This window comes from Condylura cristata, unplaced genomic scaffold, assembly GCF_000260355.1.
Source record: "Condylura cristata isolate star-nosed mole 26May11 unplaced genomic scaffold, ConCri1.0 scaffold00003, whole genome shotgun sequence".
Lineage (NCBI taxonomy): Eukaryota > Metazoa > Chordata > Mammalia > Eulipotyphla > Talpidae > Condylura > Condylura cristata.
Genome location: NW_004567104.1, coordinates 43,151,915 through 43,178,592, shown reverse-complemented (window position 1 = coordinate 43,178,592; position 26,678 = coordinate 43,151,915). Strand labels below are relative to the sequence as shown.

Sequence of the window (26,678 nt, the reverse complement as noted above, 5' to 3'; positions counted from 1 at the left end):
AATGCTGTAGAAAATCTGGAGTTATCAACCTTCACCATTTTATTAAGATGGATTATCTTGCAAATGGTATTACTCTCTTGCTTAAGTGAGGATACATTTATATCCCAGTCTCACAGTAAAATTAGCACTAAGGGGACTGCAGATAAGAATTCCCAGAATTTAACATCTGCTGGCTGTAGACATAGAAGAGGCTACACCTAGCACTGTACATTAAATTCTCAATACTGCTGGTAACACTAGCATGAAAATCAAACATGAGCACACACCCAAAGTTCTTTATAACAGTGTGGTGTAGTGAATAACTCATAATGAGGAAAAACCAGGTGGTATAAATGTACTTTAAGTTCTTTATAACAGTGTGGTGTAGTGAATAACTCATAATGAGGAAAAACCAGGTGGTATAAATGTACTTTAGGTACAGCTAATTTTATTATAACCCCCTTATTTTAAAAAGGGGCAGATGGTGAATAAATTCCTGAAGATGTTAGGACATGGGTGAGGTGAATGGAGGTGAAAGAAGGAAAAAGTTGTTGGAGACCTTTTTAATAGCTGACTTTTTGCTATTTTGAGTTTTATAATTTATAGATGATGCACTGTAATTTTTTGAATACTCCCTGAGATTATTCTTAAATTTAGGTATTTTTAGGGTCCGTCCTTCCTCCCTCCCTTCCTATATTACATTCTTTATAGTTGCATATGCTTCAAATAGTATGTAAGAAAAACTTTAAAACACAAAAATGTCTACTCATAGTGACATTATAGTTCCTGTGTGAAAAACAGATTATGGAGATAATACCACAGGTCCCAGTGAGCTCACTTCTAGCAGACCCAAGTCTGTCTTCTCTTTACAATATGGAAATCATGTAAGTTACCTGGAAATGAGACAGAATAGCATATATCTACTTTCCCACTAGATTCAGAGTGTTGGGGTAATAAGCTAAGATGACTGGTATAAACAGACAATGGAATTTTGAAGTTCTTTCTTAATTAGGATATGACATATTGGGAGTCTGCTTTATTTCTATGTATAGTTAAGTAAATGGTTCACTTCTTAATACTCAAACTATAAAACCTTCCACAGTAATTGAATTACATACAAAAAGGGCCATTTGCAGTAGTTGTAGTCATTATGCAGTGAAGCAGTTAATTCTGAACAAGTGTGAAAAGATGTCAGTCACATGGTCACAGACAGGATCAGAAAGAGAAAATGACTTTCCACTGCAGCATATTGATTTAGTATCTCAGAAACCTGCTGCTTGTTCTCTCTAAATTGCATTTAAAATACTTGATTTTAAAATAAAAGCATAGCATTTCCTTTTTGCTTATAAAATATACATGTCAAAAACACTGAAAAGAATGAAGACAAGTAGAAATCCCTCTGAATGCATATACTGCTCCATGTCTATTGTGAACATTTTGTTGTCCTTCCAATGTTTTTTCTAAGCATACACTTTTACAATCTTTAAAAAAATCAGAATGATGGAGTATAAAATGTGACTGCAAGTATAGTTAAAAACTTTTTCATTTATATGTTATCTAATTTCAATGCCCTTATTAGTTTTCTTCCTATTTTAGTATTTTACTTGTACTTCATAAAGATAATACGATTCAGGGTCTGTGCTGTGGAGTATACATATAAGAAATGTGTAATTCTTAGGTGTTTCCCTTAAAATTGGTATTTTGCTGGCGAGAAGGAGCTTTGGGGGCACGTAAGGGATGATTTATGACATTACCCTTGCGCTGACTGAGACTGTGACACTTCTGATTATCTTTCTATAATTCTGCTTCCTAGGGCTTGACCACAGATGTGCTGAGTCACTGTGCTCAACATGCTGCTGAGTTATCAGGCAGTCAGTCAAGAACATATGAGTGCTGACTCTCATAGATTTGTCTGGGGTCTCTTTTAGAGAAAACAGTATTTTGTGAGAGCATGGGGTTCCTTACCATCTGAGTGCAGATAACACAGTCTTTAGGATCTCATCTGTCCATCAGGTGTGCACTTTGCCAGCATATGTGTGCACTTAATGCATATGTGTGTTGACTTTAAAAGCGTGGCTTTTTTCATTTAAAGGTAGCTTTTTTGCCTAGCATTGTGTGATAGGGACTTTTAACCTAGGACTATGAATCTTTCTTAGGTTTCAATTAGACACCATTGTTTCTCTTTAGTAACTGAATTTTAAGGACTATTTGTTATCAAGTATAAGAACTTCTTCCATTATTTTATCATGCCCATTGTCTCTTTCCTCCTTGTATCAAGAGACCCACAAGCAGGGACTCTGTTAGAGCTAACAAGATTATTTTTGAGTAAATGATAATGATGTAGTGATATTTATCTTCTCTAAATTGATCCAGGAGACACTGTAGATACTTTGTTTTCAAATAGACTTATTACATCATTGAAGTTCTATGTTCTTATTAGGCTTTTGCTCTCATAGAAAATGTCACAGGTCAAGAGTATGTCTTACTTTTAAGTAGGACACTTAGAAATTCTGTTTCAGGGCCTGCCTAGAAGTTTTACCCCCAGTTGCAATATATATCTTAATGCATGATAACCCTGTCCAAGGAGATGCTGGGTGACTCTCTGGGACTGTCCATCACCGTGTACAAGGAATTGAGAGGCTCTGCCAGGTGGTCAGCTGGATGCTGTTCTATCAGTGTGGCAGATCGAAATATCCTGGGCAGTGTCAGTGGTGGGACATTAGCAGATACTTGTAGGCTGATAACTCAAAGCTAATAAATCGCATGATTGATTTTCAGAGGACATTTTTTTCCCATAGTTGGGAGTAAGATGCCTAACTGAACCATCAAGGTCAGCCATGAACAGTGAGAAAATGCTTCCTCAAGATCAAAGATCAAAGACAGATATTGTATTTGGAATGTGTTCAAGAAGAGTAACTTTGCAATTACAAATATACTTTTAACTGTGGTATTTTGTTATCTGCCTTCAAAGGAGAACTGCTTGTTGATAGGCCACTTCCGGCCTTTCATCTTTTTTTTTTTTTTGATTGTGACAACACAGAATTAAAAAAAAAGCACAATAGAAGTGGTGATCTTTTTTATGAATTGTTTAAAACATGAGTGACTAAATTAGGTACTTTAGAAACTAAAGTTGGCTCAGTTTTAATTTTGTGGTCCGGCTACTACAAATGGATTCCAGATAACTTCCTGCCAGATCAAAGCAGAGGTCAGCATTATAATCTGTAGAGAAATTGGAGAATGGAAAATGAGAATTTATAAGCTTTGGGAGCCAGGACATTATATCGGCTGACAAGAGGCTGTGAGGATGGAGATTCAAGTTTTAAGAAATATGGAACTGTTCTGACAAGAGACAGTATCCTACAAAGTAAAGACACTGATTTGTCAGATTGATAGGTTTTTCTTGGAATCAGCATAAAATGACCTTAATCCGATTAACCAGAGGGTATTTAGTCAGCTACTTGCTGTACGGAATGTTAAAGGTCGTAATTTGAGACACTAGGCTAGTTGCAAAGTTACACTCGAACAAACTAACCAATATGATTTTTTTCTAAGTGAGATTGAGGGGTAGAAAGGAGGGAAAACACATTCAGAATTGAAATTCATTCAAGTTTGCTGAAAATGACATGTAAAATATACACTTCCCTTTCTTTCTCAGCCAGCATTTTTTTCATCACACCTCTCCAGTAATGCACCTGTAAGAAGATAATGCAGGTTATCCTGCCATGAGTGATGGAACCTGGTTTCCACTTTCCCGACTGCTTACTCTCTGCTCTTAGTAATGCCTTAAAGAAACTTCCCCTGTGTCCTAGAGCAGTTTAACTTATGTTTTATTTTTGGCAAAAGTGAAATTACCATAGAATCCTTCACACAGCTTGTCTGATTTTTGTCATCATTGACTCCTCAGTGCAGGTTTTTGTTCTTTTAACATTTTGTGACCACAGCTTTTTTGTTGATATGTGTTTATTTCTTTCAGATATTTTCTCTTTTCAAATAGCAAGAATCCTGGACATTTGTAAATTATTCTCAAGACAGACCATTTCTTGCCTGCTCCAATTTGTAGAGACTGCTCTCATTAAGATAATGGAATAAAATTGCTGGTTAGAAGCCTTTCTTATATTGATCTTGTTCATCTCAGGGACTGAAAGTGAAGAAGAAACCAAGAACTCTTATTATACTGTAAATAAACCTGGTGATTTGGAATTTTTAAAATAACAGTTAACCCATTTATGTCTTAAATAATAAGTAACTTCAGAACAATCTAAAATATGTAATTTAGTTAAAAAATGTATCTGTTTGCTTAAAAGGGGCCCACACTTTATGCCAACTCAGAAAATAAGAAGAGTTTTATTATTTTAAAAGCAGTAAGCTTTAAATTGATGGGGTTTGAACTATGATTTCTAAGGGCCCTATCAATTCTAATATTGTGCTGTTTTAATAGAGAGCCAAGACTTAACTCATGGAATCCAATGTCTAGAAACAGCCATGAAAGTAATCTTTTGGTTTGCTTCTGTTTTAGCAATAGTTCTCTAATTTAATATAACTTGTCCTTTTTTTTTTTTTACCCTTTCCAGAATAGTTCTAAAAATTCAGAATTGTGTGTGTGTGTTAGGGACCTGACCAATAATTTCTTATTGCTGTATGTTTAGGGAGCATTCCATACAGGTCTTGAGAGCTATGGTTAGAGAAATCCAAGTAACTAGCTAAGTGGTAATTTCTCAGATCCTGTTGTGTTTATAAGCGAAGTGGGTATATCTCCTGCATCCCTCCCCAGGCCCAGCACACTTTCCTTTTTTCTGTCTGGTTACCCAGCATATGAGATTAGCATCAGTAGAGGAGAAATTAGAGTTTAGGTTTTCATATAACTCTTTGGTAGCAGTGATACATTTCAGATGAATTGTTTTGATAAGAATAAATCTTATTTATAATTTTTAAAATGAAGGTAACATGTTTGTTAATACTTACTTGTTATATAAAAATCATTAGGCCCTCCCTGGTGGCGCAGCGGGTTGGAGCACAGCACTGAGAATCTAGGGCCGCTTCCTCATGAGTTCGATTCCCACCTGCCCCGGAGGCGACCACATGGCGTGGCAGACCTCTCCTGACCCGCCCGCTGCTCCCCTCAGCAGTGTACTTCGTCGATCTGCCTGTTCTGCTCCCCGCTCTGTCTCTGGTGAATTCTCTCACCCTCCGCATCTCTGGCCTGTACCCCAGTTCTGTACAAATAAATGAATAAATCTTTAAAAAAAAATCATTAAATGAGCTCAATAATTAATAATGTAGTGCCATGTAAACTACCAATTTTGGGCAATGATTTAATCATACTTCAGGTTCATAATGCTAATTAAAGTGAAGCTTTACTGACCTGAGGACTTTGGCATGTCACTTGAAGAAGAAAATCACGGATTAAAAAGGTGATCATCATATGTTTTACCTTTAAGACTCTTATATTTTCAGAGGACATTAATTGGAACCTTTTAAATTTAATTCTATTTTTAAAAATTTATTTGTGCATACAGAACTGGGGTACAGGCCAGAGGTGCAGGGGCGGTGAGAGGCTTCACCAAAGACAGAGTGGGGACAGAACAGGCTGACTGATGAAGTACACTGCTGAGGGGAGCAGCGGGCGGGTCAGGAGAGGTCTGCCGCGCCATGGGTGTCACCTCCAGGACGGGGATCGAACTCAAGCTGAGGTGGCTTTAGTTCCTTAGCGCTGTGCTTTAACCCACTGCACCACCAAGGAGGGCCCTAATTCTGTTTTTAAAATGTACTACTCTGAGTTTATAGTTTTTCCAAATACTTAAAGCACCTATATGTGGGCAAGAAATGTTGAGCAGTGGTGTAGTGGTAGGTGGACCACCTCAGTCCTGGCTACCCACCCTAGGCCTTCCTAGCTGCATTACCCTGGATACAATTGCAAAAGGTGGATAGTTATGGCTCCTACTGTATAGAGATGTTTTGGAGATTAAACAAATTATCAGTATAGTTAGCATAGTGTCTGGAATGTGAGCAGGTCCTGAAAGAAAAAGATAGCAGGGATGTTTAGCCCCACTTTCCTCGCTGTTTTGTTATCTACAAAAATTTTTAGTTTTAAACCTACTTGAAATATAAAATGTAAATGAAAGTGCTTATGAAAAAAATAGTCATTATAAATGCCTGAACTTGACAAAATTAACAATGTATCCCTTTTAGTTGTCAAAGATATATCCCTTGTTCCATGTATGGGGCACTTGAAATTCCCTACTAATCTTTTCATCATGAGGGGGCTTTTCTGTGGCGCCAGCTAGTACTTCTCTTGGCACATGACTGGTTTGGATTGATATGAAGAGACTCAAAGTTTAAAGCCTAGATTTGGTCACATGTATTACCTGTTATGTTATTGCTGGTATTCAAGTTTTCCAGTATCATGGGCATAGTTTTACTGCTTCATATGTGGCTTTTGTGATTCTTTTTTTTTCTTTTTTTCTTTTTTGGTGAATCTGTTTTATTTATTTGTATTCTTAATAGGGTTAAAGTGGCTTACTCCTTCCAACCTGCTAGAGGTCTGAAATTCCTAGTCTCAGTTTAACATCTCCATGATAAAGAATATACTAAATATAGTACTTATTCATTAGGTAAAAAGAAAATATTAAGGGCTGCCATGGCCTTGCTTTGAGGCATTTAAAAATTGACTTGTCTTTTAAGGAAAAAAGTGCTTTCCAAAAACATGTTGGGAAGTGTTCATTTAAATGCTGCAGTAGTATATATTTCCTTAATACAGAATTCTAAGAATGCACATGAATATTTTAAAATGGTAGTGATTATAAACAATTTAGTGGAGGTATACAAAAATATAAAACGATTCATTTTTCAAATTATAGACCCCCATGTTAATTAGTGGTGGGAGGGTTTGGCATAAACTATGAGAAGAACAGTGCTTGAACAATATACAAAGCAAGATAAGACGTACCTATGTAGACCTACCTATGTAGACCTACCTATGTAGCAAGAAATAGTCAGCTGTGTAAAGGCTGTGTGAGGGGTTTGAAAGCTGATATAATGGGTCTTCATCCTGCTAAGGGATGAGAAAGGGATGGAGGCTCATGCACAGGAGAGGGGCATTGTGCAGTACAATAGCCTGTTCTCAGAACAGGGGGTACAGGCCATCTAAGTCATGTAGACCTATGTAAGGAAAGAACTTAGATGCCAAGAAGTAGACAGAGCACTCACATTTCTAAATGAGAAATGACCTATATTAAGACATAATCATTTTTAAACTATCCAAACTTAATTGATTGAAAAATATTAAAGACCTTTCAAGGGAATAAAAGCATAAATATAAAGGATCCTGGGTCAGGCTATCATCAGACTTGTCAGCAAAAACCCTATAGGCTTGAAGGAATGGAATGCTATATTCACAGTTCTGCAGTGGAAACACTGCCAGTCAGGAATACACTCTGGCAAAATTTCATTCAAATATGTTGGAGAAATAAAGGCTTTTCTAGACAAACAAAAATGAATGGAATTTACCATTGCCAGACAGGACCTGCAAGAAATGGAGAAAGAAGTTCTTCTACATGAAAAGAAAGCCCAAAACACAAGACCTTAAATAAGCAAGGTGAGAAATAGAAACACAGAATCGAAAACATATTTAGAACAATATGGGCACCAATAAAACATTAAAGGGGAGCAAGAAAAGGACAGACTCTATGAAGTCAAAAGATGATGAATTGATACCAGCGCAAAAGAGACTATTCTAAGTACAGAAAGTTTAATATATCCCTCATGGTAACTACAAAATAAAAATCTGGAACAGATACACTTAGAAGAAATTGAGAGAACTGCAAGGGAAAGCCATCAAAAATGTAAAAAGGTGATTAGAAAAGTATGGGTGGAAAATACTATCAGAAAGATAACCCAAATCTAAAGAACAGATGGAAATAAACTTTACGTAGCAATATCACCCTAATTGTGCATGATCTGGAACTTACAGTCAAGATACAGAATGTCACATTTAATTAAAAAAAATGCCCCATCTATATTTTACAAATGGGAGTCTCACATCAGGGCTAAGGATCACTTCATACAAACTTGTGATGCTAAGAGTCTGATCACAATTTTTCTACTTAATCTAATGTGAATTTTGTCCTTAAATAGGACTATTATTGGATCTTCTTCAGGTGAAAACCAGGACTAGCACTGGGCAGCCTTGTCCAGCCTGTCTGGTAATGCCATTGGCCTCATAGTTCTTACTTCTCTTTTGCAAAAATATAACTACAGGCCAGAGAAAACAAGTATGAGGAGCATAAATATGTTTTTACACTGTATATCTATTCTCTGATCATCAGTGATGTTTCTGTGTGAAAGCCAGTGAAATTTAGGTCTGTTTCCCTAAATTTAGCATTATTTCTCATAGTCCCAGCTTATTCTTCTCAAGTCAAGTCTGAGGTCTTAGGAAGGCCAGCCACCTGACTTTCTTCCAGCTACGTAATCTTCCAGACCTACCCCAGTTTTAAATAAAAACACAACAGTGATCTGAGCACTTCTTTTCAAAGGGCTGTTTTTGCTGATGCTCAGTTTACTAGAAGCCAGGCCAGAGTAGGGAAGGTTGCAGTGGTAGGGAAGTACAGAACCGGGCGTTCACTCTGGCTGTGTCCTCAGTGACACAGGTAAGTTTAGCCATTAGTTAAATGGTTAACAGTGGAACAAACCAGGATCATCAAAGTAACTAAAGAGAACAGTATTCTCCATTGATTTTTGCAATTGCCAAGTATCTGGGTGCTGAGAATGTTTTATATATGCTCTTCTCTCTTACTGCATGTTGTCTAGTTCAAAATATTTCATTCTTTTATAGATCTTATCTTACCAACAAGTCCTTTTTGGTCCATGTCATCTGCTATAACCACTGTCATTTCTCTCAATGCTAGTCTACTAGTAGGTCCTCAAAGGTCACGGTATGGGATCAGGAGGTCTCCCCACAGGAACTAGGTAAGGCTGTAGGAGGAATGTAGCCATCTCGCAAGTCCAGAGTTGATAATTGTCGAATCCAAACATCTGGGAGTGTTCACTTAGAAGAATTCTTGGGCTCTTAAGTGAGGCTTACCTTCCAGTGTGAGAAATGTTGTATGGGATGTAAACAGTGGGCCTGACATTTGCTGTCAGGCTGTGATTTTTCATACACAGCAGGTTTTTACCCCCCTCAAATTGGGATGATCACCCCTATTTTATTTATTCTAGCTGATATTCTTTCGAATTTTCATCCAGACTATCCTTTATTCTCAAGTGATGTACTACTACGTTTTTAAAATCAAGTTAAATACTAGGCATATGTGAAAAACTTTTTGTTTTTTGTATTAAATATGTTCTGAATTTTTACTTGTATCTAAAAATCTTTGCAACAAACATAGGAAAATATATACTGGGATTGGATGACAGACATGTGGTATCTTCCTTCACACCATGTTGCTTACAGATGAGACATGCCTTCATGATACTGCTATACTGTAACCTGTCTACTGTGTTGAAAGCAGAATGCTGAATTTAGTTGAGAAATCATGTTGCTTGTTCCACCTCTGTCTCTCAGAATAATTAGATGGAGATGCATGTGCTCTCCATCAATAAAGCATATTTGTTTTGAAAGACACAGCACTCGTGGGCTGTCAGTCACAACGACTTCGAAAGCACTTTACGAGCTGCAACATCAATATTTACAAAATGCAAAGTGAACAAAAGTACTCTGCGTCACAGATACATATGTTCTCTTGTTCCCTTGTTTCCTTTTTCTCCCAATGTATTGACGGTGGCTAAATTTATATGATTAATTTGAAGTATGAGTGGAAATTTGGAAATTAGAAACCAACTAAGTAGTAAAAAGACTTGTAAAGTCTTTTTCCTTTTCCTTTCTAAATAGACTTGTGTTAAATCATAAAACCATTGATATAGTTAGATGGAAGAAAATATCTGTATTTTGGGATTAAAATCTTGAACCTTAGACAGTGTCTCTGCTTTGTCCCTGAGGGCATTGGAAAGATGGGTAAATCTCTCTGAGGATCCACTTACTCCCCTCTAAAATAGGCATAATTGCACACACTTCACAGGATTGTGTAATATTAAATGCATTAATATCTACAATAAAAGCTTTGTACGTTTATAAAGTGGCATATAATTAGGAAGTAGTAATTAAGGTACCCCAGAATGTTTTAAGGGTAGTTCATTTTTCTTGTCAGAAAATGCATTTAGAACTCAAGCCCCATCTTATAAAAGTGCTTTATCATAAAATTCAAAACAAACTTCTCAGATGTCAGCAAAATAACTTTGATCTTTCAAAAAGAAAGTGAAAGCAAAACATGGAGTAGGAATCCGGGTGGCTGGCACTACAGTCCCTGTTCACATTGGCTTTGTAATGAGAGCGGCCTGCCAAGTTGCTGTGGAAGTGCTAGCACTCCTGCCTGCCCACTCTCCATAATGCTGTGTGTAAATAGAGAAAGATTTGGTTGGATACTCTTGCAAAGTTCTGTGGAAATCTTCAGGTAGGAAGGTATTGAATTAGTGAGAAATGATTACAGTTGAGTTAAGATCTTGCTTAGGGGACAAATGACATGAAATTGGAAAACTTCTGAGTTTGGCTTAATGTTTGAATGATTGCTTCTCCCTAAAGTCAGCTAACTCTATGCCTTATTGATGTAGAAGAGCTTAAGTGACTGTGCAGGCTTACGTGGTGTATAATTCTTCATAGAGGAACTTTTTGTAATTATGTGTTATCGTTATAGTTAAATGAATGGTGTATAAAATTTTGGCCAGCAGAGGGAGCAGATTTATGCAAATTAGGCTATAAGAAAAATACTTAAGATATCTCAATAAAATGTATATTTTATAGGTAATGGGAGGAAGGATTAATGGATTTACGGTCATACTAAATCACCTAACTGCATTTTCACTTTGGTAGTTTTTTTTTTTAAGGCAAATAAATGTATAAATAGGAAGTTTTTTCAAAATTCCATGAACTGAAGAACCTTTACAAACAAATACCCTACATTTAAGACATTTAGTCAGTAAACACAAGCTTTCAGTGCTTGACGTTGAGGTTAAAAGCGTATTCAGCGCAAATACCTAAAAGGGATATAATACATGAGAGGAATGCTTAAGGAATGGTTAATGTTATGAACAGAGCACAGTGATGAATCAGCAAGTGGTGATGGCTTGGTAGTGCTGAGACTTTAACCCCTCTGTCACCTGGGAGGCCTTTAGTTTGGTAATTTGATTGTGGTGGAAGTAATTTTGAGAGTGAAGATGGATCAAGGATTCATGTGCTGTAAAAGTAATCAGGGTTGCCAAGTTAGGAAGTGCTGTGTGTGGTATGAAGGTGTAAGTTTGGACATTTTCCTCAGTGTATGGAGGGTCTACAAAGATACTCACGCAGAAGGAAGACATGTAGTGTGGAGAACTGAAGTTAGCACAGTTTAGGTGAGACCACCAGATTTCTGAACCTGGATGATTGGCATAAAAAGGAGTAGATTATAAATAAAAGGTAGAAGGGACAGAACTTTGTGAAAGATTAGCTGTCAGGGCAAGAATCCAGTTGCAATGATATGAATTTATGGAAAGAAAAGATATAAGTACGGTAGTCCCTTGAACAGTGTAGAGAATAGGGTTGCCATCCCTAGGAAAAAGCCATTTATAACTTTGCACTCCCCTAAAATTTAATCACTAGTCAACGATATATATACATTTTAAAAAAAGATTTATTTATTTATGCATACAGGACTGGGGTATAGGCCAAAGGAGCAGGGGTGGTGAGAGGCTTCACTAGAGACAGAGTGGGGAGCAGAACAGGCAGATCAACAAAGTACACTGCTGAGGGGAGCGGCAGTGTAGTCAGGAGAGGTCTGCCTCGCCATGTGGTCACCTCCCGGGGCTGGGATGGAACTCTTGCTGAAGTGGCTTTAGCTTCTTAGTGCAGTGCTTTAACCCACCTCACCACCAGGGAGGGCCCAGTATTTTTAATTTATATGTATTATATACTGTGTTCTTACACTAAAGTATATAGAGAAAATGTTAAGAAAATTGTAAGAAAAATACAGTATTGTTTTAATTAATGCTGTGAATTTATGTTACCTATTTGCAAGAAAAATCCATGCATGAATGGATCCATGTAGTTTAAGATCATGATGTTTAAGGATCCAATTGAATATAAATTCTGTATGTTTATATGAAGAGGGAAAAATATCTAATCCGGTGTACGGGACTTTGGCATACTCTCCAGGAATCTGGGAGAAGCAGAGGCCTTACCCAGACAAGGTATTTTTTCTGAAAGACTAGTAATCAGGGCCCTATCTGGTGGTACAGTGGGTTAAAGTGCAGCACTATGACGCTACCACAGCCTCTGTAGCACAAGTTCGAACCCCGGCCACGGGAGTGACCCACATGTCGTGGCAGACCTCTCCTAACCCCTGCTCCTCTCAGCAGTCCCATACACAGTATTTTCAGTACATCTGCCTGTGCTGTTCTCACTCTGTTTCTAATGATTCCTCTCACTCCTTGTAATTCTGGCCTGTACGCCAGTTCTGTATATATAAATAAATGAATCTTAAAAAAAAGAAGACTAGAAATCAAAGGTATAACTATGAGTTATAGTGAGGTAAAGAAACTGGAGCCTGTGGCATGCTTGGAATGAGTTGTATGTTCTAGAAAATTCATTTTGGGATTTAGAACCAAGAAGATTAGGAAACAAGTCAGTGAGTACAAGGTGGAGCTTGTGAATAGAGCTGATATTAGGTACTATATATTCGGTACGTTGTGGGTGTTAGCCTACCATGACTTGGGGGCAGTCTCCTGACTCTCTGATTGTAGATCAGTGTGTTAAAAAAAAAAGGAGGAGGAGAAGGATTCAGAGAGGACTTTAGACTTGAGATTGTGAATGGGCCAAAAGAAGAGATAGTAATTAGAAGAGATAGTTGACAGTTCATCAGTGGCTCATCAGAAAGAAACTGAAAGATTAATTGTTCCCATAACAGGAAGAAAAGTTTACACAGATTGGCCATGCAAGGCATTGACCTTGAATATCTGTCTTTAAAAGCTAGAAGAAGAAAAGGAAGACCTTTGAAATTGGTAGGGAAGGTAGGGCGGGGGTTCACATATGAAGGCCTTCCTGGTAAGGAGTAGGCAAAGATACTGCCTTAGAGTTACTAGGGTTGTGGTGGGAAGGACAGGATGGAGAAGTGATTGAACACTTTGGGAACAAAAGATATAGGTTTGACTCCTGATTTTGTGTGCTGACGAAGTGCTTTGGGCCTGACTCTGCTTGGTGATTCTCAGTTGCTTCACATATAAAAGATGATGAGTACAGTACTTTTCTATAATAGCTATATAGAAGATTAAAAAATTAATTCATGTGGCGTTTATCCTATAGAAAAAGTTCAGTGAAGTCTTTTGTTAGGAGACAATATTATACAATGGGCAAAAAGACTGGGGAGCCAGAGACTCTGAGCTCAGATACTCAGGTCCTCAAACAACTTTGCTTTGTTCAACATTATTTCATTACAACATTGATTAGAAAAATCCAGGTCTACTTTGAATTAAGTGATGATGTTTGAGGATGAAAGCCAGTTTCCAGGCACCTACAGTCAGTGAGGACTTACTATGCTGCAGCCACTGCTTGTGTGCTAACAGTGTGACTGACCCCTGGGCACTAACTAGTTTACACATACAGTGTACAGCTCAGCCGGTGGGCAGCAAATGAATATTCAATGCACTGGCAATTAATAAGGCAGCTCCATGAGCTTGTCTTCTTGTATTTCAGTTTTTTTTGGTGATACTTAAGTCCCTACCCATGTAACAAATGCCTATGATAAAAACCTTTGTTAATGTATAAGCTAAAAGAACAAAAACTGTATGCTCTCTGTGTTTCAGTGTTTTTATCTTTGAAGAAGAGAATAATAACTAGTTAGGCTTGTAGTGAGTTGAGAGAATAAATATAAAGGTGTACGCTTCTGGCACATAGGTGTAAGCATTATATTAATGCATATGTATACCTACCTGTTATTGTTATCTTCACTCCTTACCTATAGGGGTTGAGGAGAGATTGAGAAAATGGACTAGGCGAAACTGCTAAGACAAGTGAAAAGGACTATTTACCAGCATTAGACCAAGCTGAGATTAGAAGTTTCTGTAGTGTTGTCAGACCACAGAATAGCTAGCAACACTGAGATAGCCCTACAGGAGAAAGATCATTGCATGAGTTCAGAATTGGGGTTTATTAGTAGAGCAATTGTGAGAGGAAAAGTGAACCAGTGAGCTGAAGGTACTGTGACTTTCTGAAAGAATAATTTGAATCATTGACAAATAACTAGGAAAAAAGAAAAAGTTACTAGAACATGTTTTTAGACTAGTACTGACAGCTGTTTGGAAATCACTTAGATTTTATTGTATTTATTATGTTAAACTGTCAGTTGCCTGTTTCTGTTTTGTTTCTTCCTCTTCTGAACAACCCTTCTTAGTTCTTACTTTTTCCTTTTCTGTATATTTTCTTCCCAAGTCTTACATCTCTTCTCTCTTTTACCAAAACAACATAAAGGAAAGCATAAGAAATCACAGTATTGTTTTTGTGTTCACTTCCTCACATACTCTCCAACCATCTATTTCCTGTCTAGCATGGGCTTGTTTACTCTGACAGATACAGAAGAAAGCATCTATCATGTTTATTACTCTCAAGGGTCTCTGTGGGAGGAATTCACATGAAAGTATTGCACACACATTGTACAGAAAAATAATAATTGTTATATAAGCAAGTGTTAAGAATATGGCACAACCATTAAATGTGGGTGACTAAATTTAAAAAAGATGCTCAGGGAGAAAAGAGACATGAAGTAGGACAAATAAGGACAACATGTTAGAAATGGCAGTTCAACAAGGTCTTGCTCAGAAAGTGAGAATGGGGGATGTGTAGCACAGCCCTGGGAAAGCAGAGGTAGGCGAGGGCAGGAGCACGTGACAGGTGTGATGAACTGGGGAGACATCTGCCTGTCAAGGGGGCAGAGCGGGTGGTGAACTGACTAGAAGGTAAGACCAGACACTTAATTCCCACAGTGCATAGCTCACCAGGTGATGGATTAATAGTTGTTCACCTGCATTCAGGATAAATGAAGAGAACACTCACATGAGCTTGCCTTCATGTGGTTCAGAGTGTTTTCAGTATGATACTTATGTTCCGTCCATAAATGCATATTAAAAAGGTAAATGCTTTATAGTAAGCCTGTTGGTGATTTTTTAAAAAGATTTATTTATTTATACATACAGAATTGGGGTACAGGCCAGAAATGCAGGGGCAGTGATAGGCTTCACCAGAGATAGAGCGGGGAGCAGAACAGGCAATTGATGAAGTACATGACTGAGGGGAGCAGTGGGCGAGACAGGAGAGGTCTGCTGTGCCATGTAGGTCACTTTCCCAACTAGGGATTGAACGGTGCTGCAGTGGCTGCAGCTAGCTTTGTACACTGTGCTTTAACCAGGTGCAACATCAGAGAGGGCCCCTGTTGGTGACTTTCTAATGAAGAATGTACATTACCATAAAAATTATAGAAGAAGAAAGTTGGGCTTTTGGAGGAAGGGAGGGTAAAAGGGAAAGGGACCTTAGCCTGTTACTGAATTTCTGTGTAAGTAGCTTTTCCTCCCTAAGCAACTCCTTTTTGGTCTTATCTCTTTCAAGGTAGCTGTTGTCTCTGTAGGCAGCCTAGAGCAGCATGCATTTTGAGAATTTGTTAAGCTCTCCCAAGGCTAGTTGTCATGGAGTGACATTAGAGATATTAAAACACATATTTTTTCATGAGGGGTAAGGTGCAGGGACCAGAGCTGCCAGTACTCAGCTAAACCCATTTTTTGAATAGTGGGTACCTTATTAGTATTCGTGAAGGGTGTATAGATAACATCTTGACAGAGTTAAAGTTTCAACTTGAAAAGAGCTACTGCTTTTCAATAAGGAATGCGTTTAAAGACACACTTTGCATAAAGAGTGCGTGAATTGCTTCTAAAATGAGCGTATTACTTTATTGAATGAGATATTTTTCATTTATCTATAGTTTAGAATCACCATTAGAATTGCAATAAATAATAATGGCTAGCATTTGTAGGGCTTTTATCTGCAGAGTTTCAGACTTAATCTGATTGTCTTATGAAGTCATCAGAGATGTGTAATTGCTTTTCTGCTGCCTATGAAATCCAGTGAAACCCTGTTAGTGTTCACCCTTCAGCCCCTCATGGTGTTTCTATGACACATAGCTGTTTGTTCTATGGGAAGTACCTGGAGAGTAGACAGCTAGAAGACTTCATATTAGAGCACCTGTCCTAGGAAGGCATTTGGGCTTTTGAGTTAGGCTTCCTGGTTCCACTGTTAACTGAATGACCCTTGGCACTTAATCTAGGATTCATAGGGGTATCTGTTTTAGAGGGTTCTTAGGATAAATGAGATAACATCATGTGCCTACTTACTAGCTATTTATTAAAAATTTACTACACACACGTATTTTTGGTGAGTTATAGTTAAGTGTAAGATGAGGAAATTGCATGCCAATAAATACCCATTTCAGGGATTTCTGCTACCAGTGTTAAGGGTTGGGACAGAAAAGAAGAACCCATGGCACCTCCCTTCTAGAAGTTCACAACTGTTGCAGCATGGAATGCACAGATAAGACTCTGAATCACTCTGAAGTGTTTGACCTAACAAGGTCAAGTATAATCAAAGCTCACAAACAAAGGTGGATTTTGACTGAAGGTTCTCACAGGAAACTTTGGAGAGGAAGGGATATTTGACTTGGCATGGGAGGGTGAGAAGAAATTTGATGGAAAATAGGAGAATGTTTTAGGATGAACAAGTCTTCAGAGTTGGGTTGGTTGCCAGCCTCTGTGCAGGATTCCTGAACAATAGAAAACAAAGGGTTTTTTGTTGTTGTTTTGTTTTCTTGAAAATTACAGGGCTCTTTTGAATGATTTTTAAGCAGGTCATTTAATTTATGTGGAAGCTCTAGCTACCACCTTGTCAATGTGTCTTTGGGCTACTCTTTCTTCTTTATTGACTCAAGAAAGCCAAGAGGCTTTGTAGTCTCACTTTGACCCAGCTTGTGGTTAGAAGATGTGGTTGTTTAACAGTGAGATTTTTCATGGGCCTCTCTCACCTTTCTGTGTCTCATTGGGTTTGAATTTCTATTAATGTGGTTTGATGGGGATTTCATTAAACATTTTGGAAATAGTTTAAACAGTTATATTCATACAGTGTTTTAAAGACTGAAGTGTATTGACTACCTAAGTTGTATGATAAATCTAGAAGGGTCTTAGTTACAGATGTTATGAATATGCCAAGGCCCCATTTCTGGCAGTATATCTATCATTCAGATAAAGGAAAGGAAACTTTTCATCTTTCTTTTTTAGTTTCTGAGCCTGGAGCTTGGTTCTATCATCTGGAATGCATATCAACTACTGTTGAAGGGAGGCCTCTGGACTTTCCTTGAACAGCGTCTTAGGCTGAGTTTGAGTGAGCAGATGCTGTCTGTTAAACTTCCCTCTAAGAAGGCTGTGGGTAAAGGGAGGACTTACTGACAGTGCTAGTGGGAACCTTCTAGGTGCAGGCAGTACACAGCAAAGCTATTGTTATTCAGTTTCAACAGATGATGAAAGATAAGCAAGATTAACAACCTTACACCACCTAGTTAGTGAAGGAGTTTCCTTTAGTCTGGATTCTAAAGCAGGCCTGTCAGGCTCCAGAGTCCACTTCATTTTATTGGTGTAAAGTGTGGTGCTTGCTTTCTACTGTCCCTTCTATGATACTTGTTTAAATTACTTGTTGAATTTGATTATCAGTAAAGGTATTCCTCCGCGGGATTGCTGCATTTGAAGAATACAGTTCAGTGAAGTTTTTCCTAGTTTTATCACCAAATTGATCTACATTTATATCAGTATAATGAATATCTAATTAGGATAATCAGGAGCTTTATTTACCTCCACTTTTGGTCTTCTTTCAACAGTTTGAAAACAGATCCATAGGGAATTGAAAGTTAGATCATTATAAACTATTAAAAAATTAGATCACTATAAATTATTAAAATGTCTAGTTTATAATTTGAAGTATTTCATGGTCATTATAACAGTTATACTTTTCCTGACTATTTTTTCAAGATCTATGATGTGCAGTTAACTTATTTATATATCTTTCATTCATGCTGAAAGTACTACTTTTGCTCCTTTCTCCTTCTGGGCACTGTGCCAGGATTATCAGCCTTACTTCTCCTGAAGCCCAGATGGCTGATAGCTCTTACACCCACCATGCATCTTGTCTGCACACCAGAGTTACATGTAGTTTCCAGTTCCTGCCCCCGCCCCTTCAGGAAAAAAAAAAAAAAGCCTGAATTCAGGGGAAAGAGAAAAAAGGAGGTTGAATTTGAAGACATTTTAGTGTACGAAGTATCACGGTGATTTAGCAGAGGTGTTCATACATTTACTTGTAACAACCCTCACATCTAACTGATATTGATGTTCCAAGAGAGTTCTGAGCATATAAATAAGTAGATCTTGGATCTTCTAGGAAAAGGCCTGCTGATGAAGTTATAGAATGTTCTATGTTAAAGTAATTTAAAAGAAATGTAGTGTCATTAGTAATACGAAGTCTTCCTAGTGTATTTCTAGGGGGAAAGAGTAATTTTAGAATACCAGAAAAGATAAAATGTTTGAAATGGCCTGTCAGTTACAAAGAAAACACTTGAGCAGTGCTTGGAGGTCGGGGTGGTGGTGATGACGAAAGTGATTTTTTTGAACCCAAAAGCCACATATACTATCCTTTAATTTGATTACTGATAGTCTTTTTTTCTATTTGAATATTGAATTTATGCACATAAATGTGTACACACACACAAAGGCACATAAACTTGCACACATAATTAAGTAGCAAGCAGAATCCTTGAAGCTAGATGACAGTTTTTCTTTAGGCACTAGCAATCACTTAACAGTTGATAACAGCTGCCTCACTTAAGAGTTTCCCATTGATTTCTTTAACTGTTTAAAAATATGTTATCTTATAAAATATTGGCCCCACTGTATAGGTTTAATTACTATTCAAGCAGCTCATCCTGACATGATTAATAAGGCACAGAAATAATGTTTCTTCTTCTCTCTGTAAAGCTTTGGTAATTTTGGAAATTGGGTTTCTTTCCTTTGCCAAGTTTTATTTGTAAATAGAAAGGGAATTGTTAAATAGTCTATTGGTTCACAAGAAATCTTTGTTCATTTATTAAGAGCGCACTAGATAACTAAATCCATTTCATTTTCAATAACTTCTTATACTTTTGAGGCAACAACACAAATCATGTAGTTGCTTCAGATATTCAGAAGTTTCTTCCTAAGAAAACCACAGTAACATGTTTTTCTTTTCTTCCACCCACCCTTTTAAAAAAAAATTTTACATAGCTTTTCATAAATTAATGGAGGATTTTTGTTAAAATAATTCTTTTTACTGCAGTACAGGAAATCTGAATGTCCATTAATAGTAGAATGATTAAATTGTGATACATTTTTTCTTGGAGTATCAGCTAGTTATTATGAAAATCATCAAAGTATAGTGACATAAAAGCATGTTTAATGCAATTTAAAACATTTAAATGGCTATGTTTACTGATATTTTTGTATATAAAAAAGAACAATAATATAATCCCTAAGGATACTAAAATTGGTCAAAGGACAGACAAATTGAGAAGATGATTATTAGCTGAAGAAAATCCAGGAATATACTAATGCACATGTGGTAATATTTTATATAAAAGTGACATTTCAAAAGAATGGGAGACAAGCTCAATTATTTAGTAAATGGTGTTAGGAGTTGGCTTTTTTTTTTTTTTTAAAAGATTTATTTATTCATATGGAACTGGGGTACAGGCCAGAGATGTGGAGGGTAAGAGGACTCACCAGGGACAGAGTGGGGAGCAGAACAGGCAGATCCACAAAGTACACTGCTGAGGGGAGCAGTGGGCGGGTCAGGAGAGGTCTGCCACGCCATGTGGATCTCCGGGGCAGGCGGGAATCGAACTCATGTCGCAGTGGCTTTAGTTTCTTAGTGCTGTGCTTTAACCCGCTGTGCCACCAGGGAGGGCCCAGGACAGTCGGCTATTTAGGAAAAAAAGAATAAAGTAGATAAAGTAGAGTCATATATCACTCCTTTCATCATGACTGTCAGGTTTATCAGATATTTAAAGGGTTCTTTTTCTTTTTTGATAATTAAGTCATACAAACATTGGTGATTTTTTTTTTTTTCTAATTTTGATGTGAGGAAAAACTAAACATGACCCTGAATTTAAAAACAATTAAGAAGGATAAATTTTCATATGCCATATCATTTTAAGACTGGAGAACTGGATGAACCTTGAAACTTTATATTCATGGACTCCAGTTTCACCAGTAAGGCAGTTGAACCATTGCAAACATACACTGATGAAAAAAAATCACTACCTTGTGATTTAATATAAGCAAAAATATGTTTAAGTAAACAACAGGTTAACATTTATATACTAATGTTACTTCCAATAATGAGTGAGAAATATCAAAACAGGAAAAAAAAACATTGCGATGAAGAATAAAAGAAATTGGAGTTTATTTCTGGAATAGATTTGGGAGTGATAGAGGAGAGAAACCTCATTTTATGCTATTTTCTTCTTTGTAATATAAATGTGTTTTTATCATTGAGGGAATAGTTTAAAATTTTTATTGAGGTAACATTGGTTTACAGCAATGTTTATATGATTTAGGGGAGTAGGGTTATGCCACCTCAGATGTTGGTCACCACAACACTCTGAATATCAGAGCACCCAGTCCTTTTACACATACAATTAACTGGGCTCCATGTTCTCTTTATTCCACCCTCCCAATCTCTCTACTCCTCTAGTTACCTCAATTCTGCAGACATATTCGTAGCGTTTGTTTTGGTTTAGTTTTGTTAGTTCACTGTTTTCTCTCTCGATAGTTCACATATGAGTGAAATCATCCAGTATTTACTTTCTCCATTTGACTTTTTCACTTAGTATAATTAACCTCCAATTCTGTCCATGTTCTTACATATGGCAAAAGTTCATCTTTTTTTTTTTTTTTAAAGTAACTGAGTAGTATTCCATTGTGCAAAAATATCTTCTTAATCCATCTGTCTGTTATTGGGTACTTGGGTTGCTTCTGTAAGTTGGTTGTTGAAAATAGTGTTGCAGTGAACATAGGAGTGCATATTTCCCTTTGAATTAGTGTTTTTACATTGCTTAGTAGATAGATAGGCAGGGAATTGCTGGATCATATGGCAAATCTATTTTTTTAAAAAGATTTATTTATTTATGCATACAGAACTGGAGTACAGGCCAGAGGTGCAGGGGTGGTGAGAGGATTCACCAGAGACAGAGTGGGGAGCAGAACAGGCAGATCGACGAAGTACATTGCTGAGGGGAGCAACGGGTGGGTCAGAAGAGGTCTGCCACGCCATGTGGGTCACCTCTGCTATGTGGGTCACCTCTGGGGCAGGCAGGAATCGAACTCATGCTGAGGTGGCTTTAGCATCTTAGTGCTGTGCTTTAACCCATTGCGCCACCAGGGAGGGCCTGGTAAGTCTATTTTTAATTCTTTGAGGAACCTCCTTACTATTTTTGTAGGGACTGAACCAGTCTACATTCCTACCAACAGTGTTATGAGAGTTCCTTTTTCTCCAAATTCTTTCCAACACTTGTTGTTTGGGGTTTTTTTATGGGGACTATTCTCATGGGAATGAGATAGTATCTCACTGTTGTTTTTATTTGCATGTGGAAAATAACTTAAAGGGTGTTGAAAAGTAATTAGAATCTGGGGTTTCAAAAAGATTTTGTCACATTCATAGCTGGCTGCTACCTAACTGTGTCAGCCAGTAACTCACTCAGAGGGGAAAAAAGCCCAGAGAACAATTTTTTGTTACCCGATTGCAGTACAAATGTAATGAAGAGGTATTTGTGGTTTGTTGTGACATTGATGACACAGAGGTGCTCTTTAGGCTAAGTGACCCACAGTGCTGATGTTCTGGGTGCTGGGAGGCTTCACAAAGCTAGTTTTGGAGCAGTGTTTGTCATCCTATGAGACAATTCATTTTAAATCTAAAACATGTAGCAAGTATTTTTTCCTTAATAGTGTGCCAGGATCAGTTTTATCATAGTGTAGAATGCAAAGTTCATGTAAATTGTTAATAAAATAGGAATCCTTACAGAACATGTGAAGGGCCACCTCTGAGCTGCTCTGCTCCCCAGAGGCATCACTTTTGTTCTTCTGATGTAAAACTTTGAGAAACACTACCCTGAGTAAATATGTACAGGTGACTGTGACTTGTAATCATCCTAAAGTTTTATTTGGGTTTTAAGCTTTGAATTTAAAGAGGGGAAGGAAGTAGATTTCATAAAAAAGCAATTTATTAGCTCAATTTAGCCCCACTAAGATGAATGTTTGATTATGTACTTAGGGCTCTCACTAAATCTAATACATGCTTGAGCTGGTAGATAGTTTAGTCATTAAAACTATAATGCAATTAAAGCTAAGGAAACTAAATTTGCTTTGATTTTTCTCTTTTCCCCTCTTTTACCACAGGTCTTAGTAATGAAAGGCAGTAATAGAAATAAAGATCATTCAGCAGAAGGAGAAGGGGCTGGAAAAAGACCAAAAAGAAAGTGTCTTCAGTGGCATCCATTACTAGCAAAGAAACTTCTTGATTTTTCAGAAGAAGAAGAAGAGGAAGACGAAGAGGAAGATATTGATAAGGTAATTCCTCTGCTTACTGTAGAAATTTAAAATTTTTATATGTACTCAACACTAGAAACTACAGTGAACATGTATGTTGCAAAAGACGCTTTACTAAAAGTCTTTTTAACTTGCATCCTTTTGCAGTAAATGGCAACTCCCAACATTGAGGTTGGTCACAGCTGGGACCTTATCAGTTTCCTTTTGCTCAGATGTGACATCCATCCATCTCTCAGTAAATTCTCAGTCTGCCACAATAAGTTCTCATTTTGAAAACCCTTCTTAGCCACATCATGACTGCTATCTTGATCTAACCATTGCCATTTGTAGTGCAGATTATTACATTCTGTCTTTCTCCCTTCTACTCTTGCCCTTCTACAGCTTGTTCTCAGCAAAGTAACAGAGGGATCCTTTTAAAATGGAAGGCTGCTTTGTGCTACTTTTCTGCTTCTACTTTATGAGGGACTAACTGCTCTGTCTGCATCACCTGGTCCTTATCAGGTGCCCAGTAAACGGCTGTTGTATGAATTTGAGTCATTGAAACCTGCTTTCACTCTCCATTCACTGATCTCATCCTCAACACTAGTCTTCTCTGTACTAGTGACTTGGTTTGATTTTCCATATGAGGCCTCCCTTTTGAAAGCCCAACTTATTTATGTCATATAACATACCCTGTATCCAACTCAAGTTCAGCTTCTTAATACTAATCTTTCTACTCCCCTCAGATCTAATTTCCTCATTTGAGCAAAAGTATTCCCTTCGTGTTTGAAGGAGCCTTGCCATCCAACCGAGAAACACTTTTGTAATTGGTACATTCACTTATATCCCAGTCAGTCTTTGTTCTTCTTCATAAACATTGTCTTTGTTCTCCATTCTTGTTATTGCTGTTCATTATTCGATTCAGCCCTGTTCTTTTTCTAGTCTGAACTACTGGAGTAATGTTTTTTATTAGTTTTTCAACTTTTGGTTGCTTCTAGTTTTTCTGTTAGAATTCATATTCTATACTGCTGACAGGAATTACCTGAAAATAGAAATCTAACAATGCCTTTTCCTTGGCTTCAAGTCATTCAAAACTCTCTGTTGCACCCCGATGTGTTTTCCCTGTTCTGGTTGTTACTAATGTTGTTGTAGTACAGAGCATAACTGGGCCCCCCAGGAAGAAAAGTAAGTGCAAAAGAGTTTTTCACTTTTTTATGTATTTATTTGTTCACTTGCTTTTTGGCTAATTTAATAAAGTAGTTATAATATTAAACGAGTAATAACCTTTTTTTAGTAACATTAAATAGTAGTTAATAGTGGTTAATAACTTGCTTGTACTTGGCCCCCCCAAAAAAAAAAATAGTCCATGGTCTATATTGATCATGCCCCCAAGTTGGTTTTTTGTTTTTTCATTTTTTTAAAAAAGATTTATTTATTTATTCGTACAGAACTGGGGTACAGGCCAGAGATGCGGAGGGTGAGAGGATTCACCAGAGACAGAGTGGGGCACAGAACAGGCAGATCGACTAAGTACACTGCTGAGGGGAGCAGTGGGCTGGTCAGGAGAGGTCTGCCTTGCCATGTGGATCTCCTCCGGGGCAGGCGGGGATCGAACTCATGCAGAAGTGGCTTAAGCTTTGTGCTTTGCTTTAACCCACTGCGCCACCAGGGAGGGCCCTGGTTTTTGTTGTTGTTGGTGTTGTTGTTGTTTTTTGGTTAATTGTTTCATCCAGAATAAAACCACTCACTCACAGGATTAAGTGCATGTTTTAAAACATGACAATGCACATTCTTCGGTAATTGGTCATATCTTCTATAATCTCATGTTATAGATCCCTGTTACAATCTTTTACACACTAATACTACTGAACTACATTATCTATCTTCAAATAAACCAACCTTAATTCCTGTCAGTTCCCTGTCTTTCCATTTACTACCTGACTTATTTTGATTCATCTTCAAAGTTTACCTGCAACACCACCTTTCCAGAGAGACTTCCCTGTGTTTCTACCCAATTATTAGTGCTTCATTATCACACTTGTTCCTTTTTGCAGTCATCATACAGTTTTCAAATTTGTTTATATATAAGACAGTAAGCTGTTGGGCCAGATGTTTGTCTCATTTACCTCTTCTCCCAGCTCTTGACTTGAGATTTATAATTTAGCAACGGAATCGAAAGTTACTCTTTTTTTATAGGGAAAAATATGATTACTTTTTCAGCCTGCTTTTTTCAATTCTTGATTTTTCTGTAGCTTCTTTGTTTTAGAATGTTAAATAGGAATCCTTGAAAATACAAATCATTGCTACTGAATGTGTACTAATGAGGAAGCTACATCTGTAGCCCTCACCCCAGATAATAATCCCTAATGCATTTCCAAATCAGATAGTTACGACTTTAAGATTGTTCTGTACTATTTGTATTTGAAGTTAATTGATGATTAATTAAATGCATTTGCAGCACTCATTTAAACTTAAAAATCTTCTTCAAAAGTTTCAAATTGAGCTTATCATTTGTCCTAGAATATCTTTCTGTAACAGTTTCCAGTAGACATTTTATAAAAGAACATGGCTTACCTATAGTAGTGGTGGTTCTCAGAGTGTGCACCTCAGACTGGCATCATCAGCATCACTTGGGAACTTGTTAGAAATATGAGATTCTCAAGGCCCACTTAGATCTCCAGAATCAGAATCTCTGGGAATGGAACCTAACAATCTGGATTTTAACAAGATCTCCAGGGATTCCAGGATACATTCAAGATTGAGAACTCCTGCCCTACTATGTAATGTAGACGAATAGCTACCTCGATCCTTCCTGATTTTAACTATGAAATAAGTTCAAGGAATGGTTTTAGTAAGCATTCTGAACATGTATTCATAGTTGTGCTATTTCCAAGAAATATCATTGAATCCTATTTTAACTTTAGAAGATACTTAGCAATCCTGAGATATTCTGGGATTCTGTGACCAAACATGTGCTTTTAGAAATTTTAACTGCAGCCATGTGCAGGAAGTATTACAGGGAATTAAAAGTAGGAAGAATTGGTCATATGTCACAGTGGTATTAGGGCAGGGTTAATGAGAATTACAGAAATGGAAGGGGCAGGACGAGAGGTTTGCAGAAGACCTTAAATTGGAATGTAGCTTAGAAAAAGGGAGGGTAGCTTCTGCCTCTCACCATTGTATTTCACTAGACAAGTGAATTTGCTGTTGAGAACCTTCATATACTGTTGGTGGAAATGTAGACTAGTCCAGCCCCTATGGAAATCAGTGCACTTTCTCAAAAGAGTAGAAATGGATCTGCCCTATGACTCAGCAGTTCCACTCCTAGCTATCTGTTCCAACAATGTAAAAACACTGATTTGAGAGGAAACCTGCACTCCAGTGTTTATTGCAGTTCTATTTACACTAGCCAAAGTATGGAAACAACCAAAGTGCCCAAACACAGATAAGTGGGTGAAGAAGATGTGGGATATATTCATGATGAAATAACTACTCAGTGATCCATAAAGATGGACTCATGTCATTTGCAGCAACATAGATGGAGCAGAAAGGGTATTATGCCAAGCTAAATGAGACAGAAGGAGAAAGATTAATACTGGATGGATGGTGTTTTATGTGAAATATAAAGAAAACAAACAAAGGGTCAGACAAACAGACTTTAAAACCACCCTATTGAAAGCTGACCATAGATCTCAGACATCCAAAGGGGGAGACAAGAGGGGTGCTGGGAGGGGGAGCATAAAGCACTGTGGTGGAGGACTGATGGATGCTTTGGTGTTGGTAGTGTTACTGTCTCAATGACAGCACCCAAGGAGGGACACTCTGTATTGTCAAAACACTAAAGAGGATGTAAAACAATGTTTTGATTTAAAAAAAAAAAAAGTAACAGTAGGATGAAGACTAGATCAGTGGTTGCCGTGGGGTTAGAATGGGATTAAAAAAATGGTATTTGAGAGGGCCCTCCCTGGTGGCGCAGCGGG

General features: G+C 37.5%; 1 protein-coding gene across 5 annotated transcripts in view; it reads left to right on the top strand.

Annotated features, from left to right (window-relative positions):
• BBX (bobby sox homolog (Drosophila)) overlaps window positions 1–26,678 on the top strand; it is a 258,107-nt gene that overhangs the window by 138,677 nt on the left and 92,752 nt on the right. For all 5 annotated transcript variants that reach the window (XM_004675232.2, XM_012732817.1, XM_012732804.1 and 2 more), the window contains one exon: window positions 22,570–22,740. In XM_004675232.2, coding sequence (XP_004675289.1) covers window positions 22,579–22,740 — 162 coding nt within the window. In that variant the 5' untranslated portion in view covers window positions 22,570–22,578. The remainder of the gene's footprint in view (window positions 1–22,569; window positions 22,741–26,678) is intronic.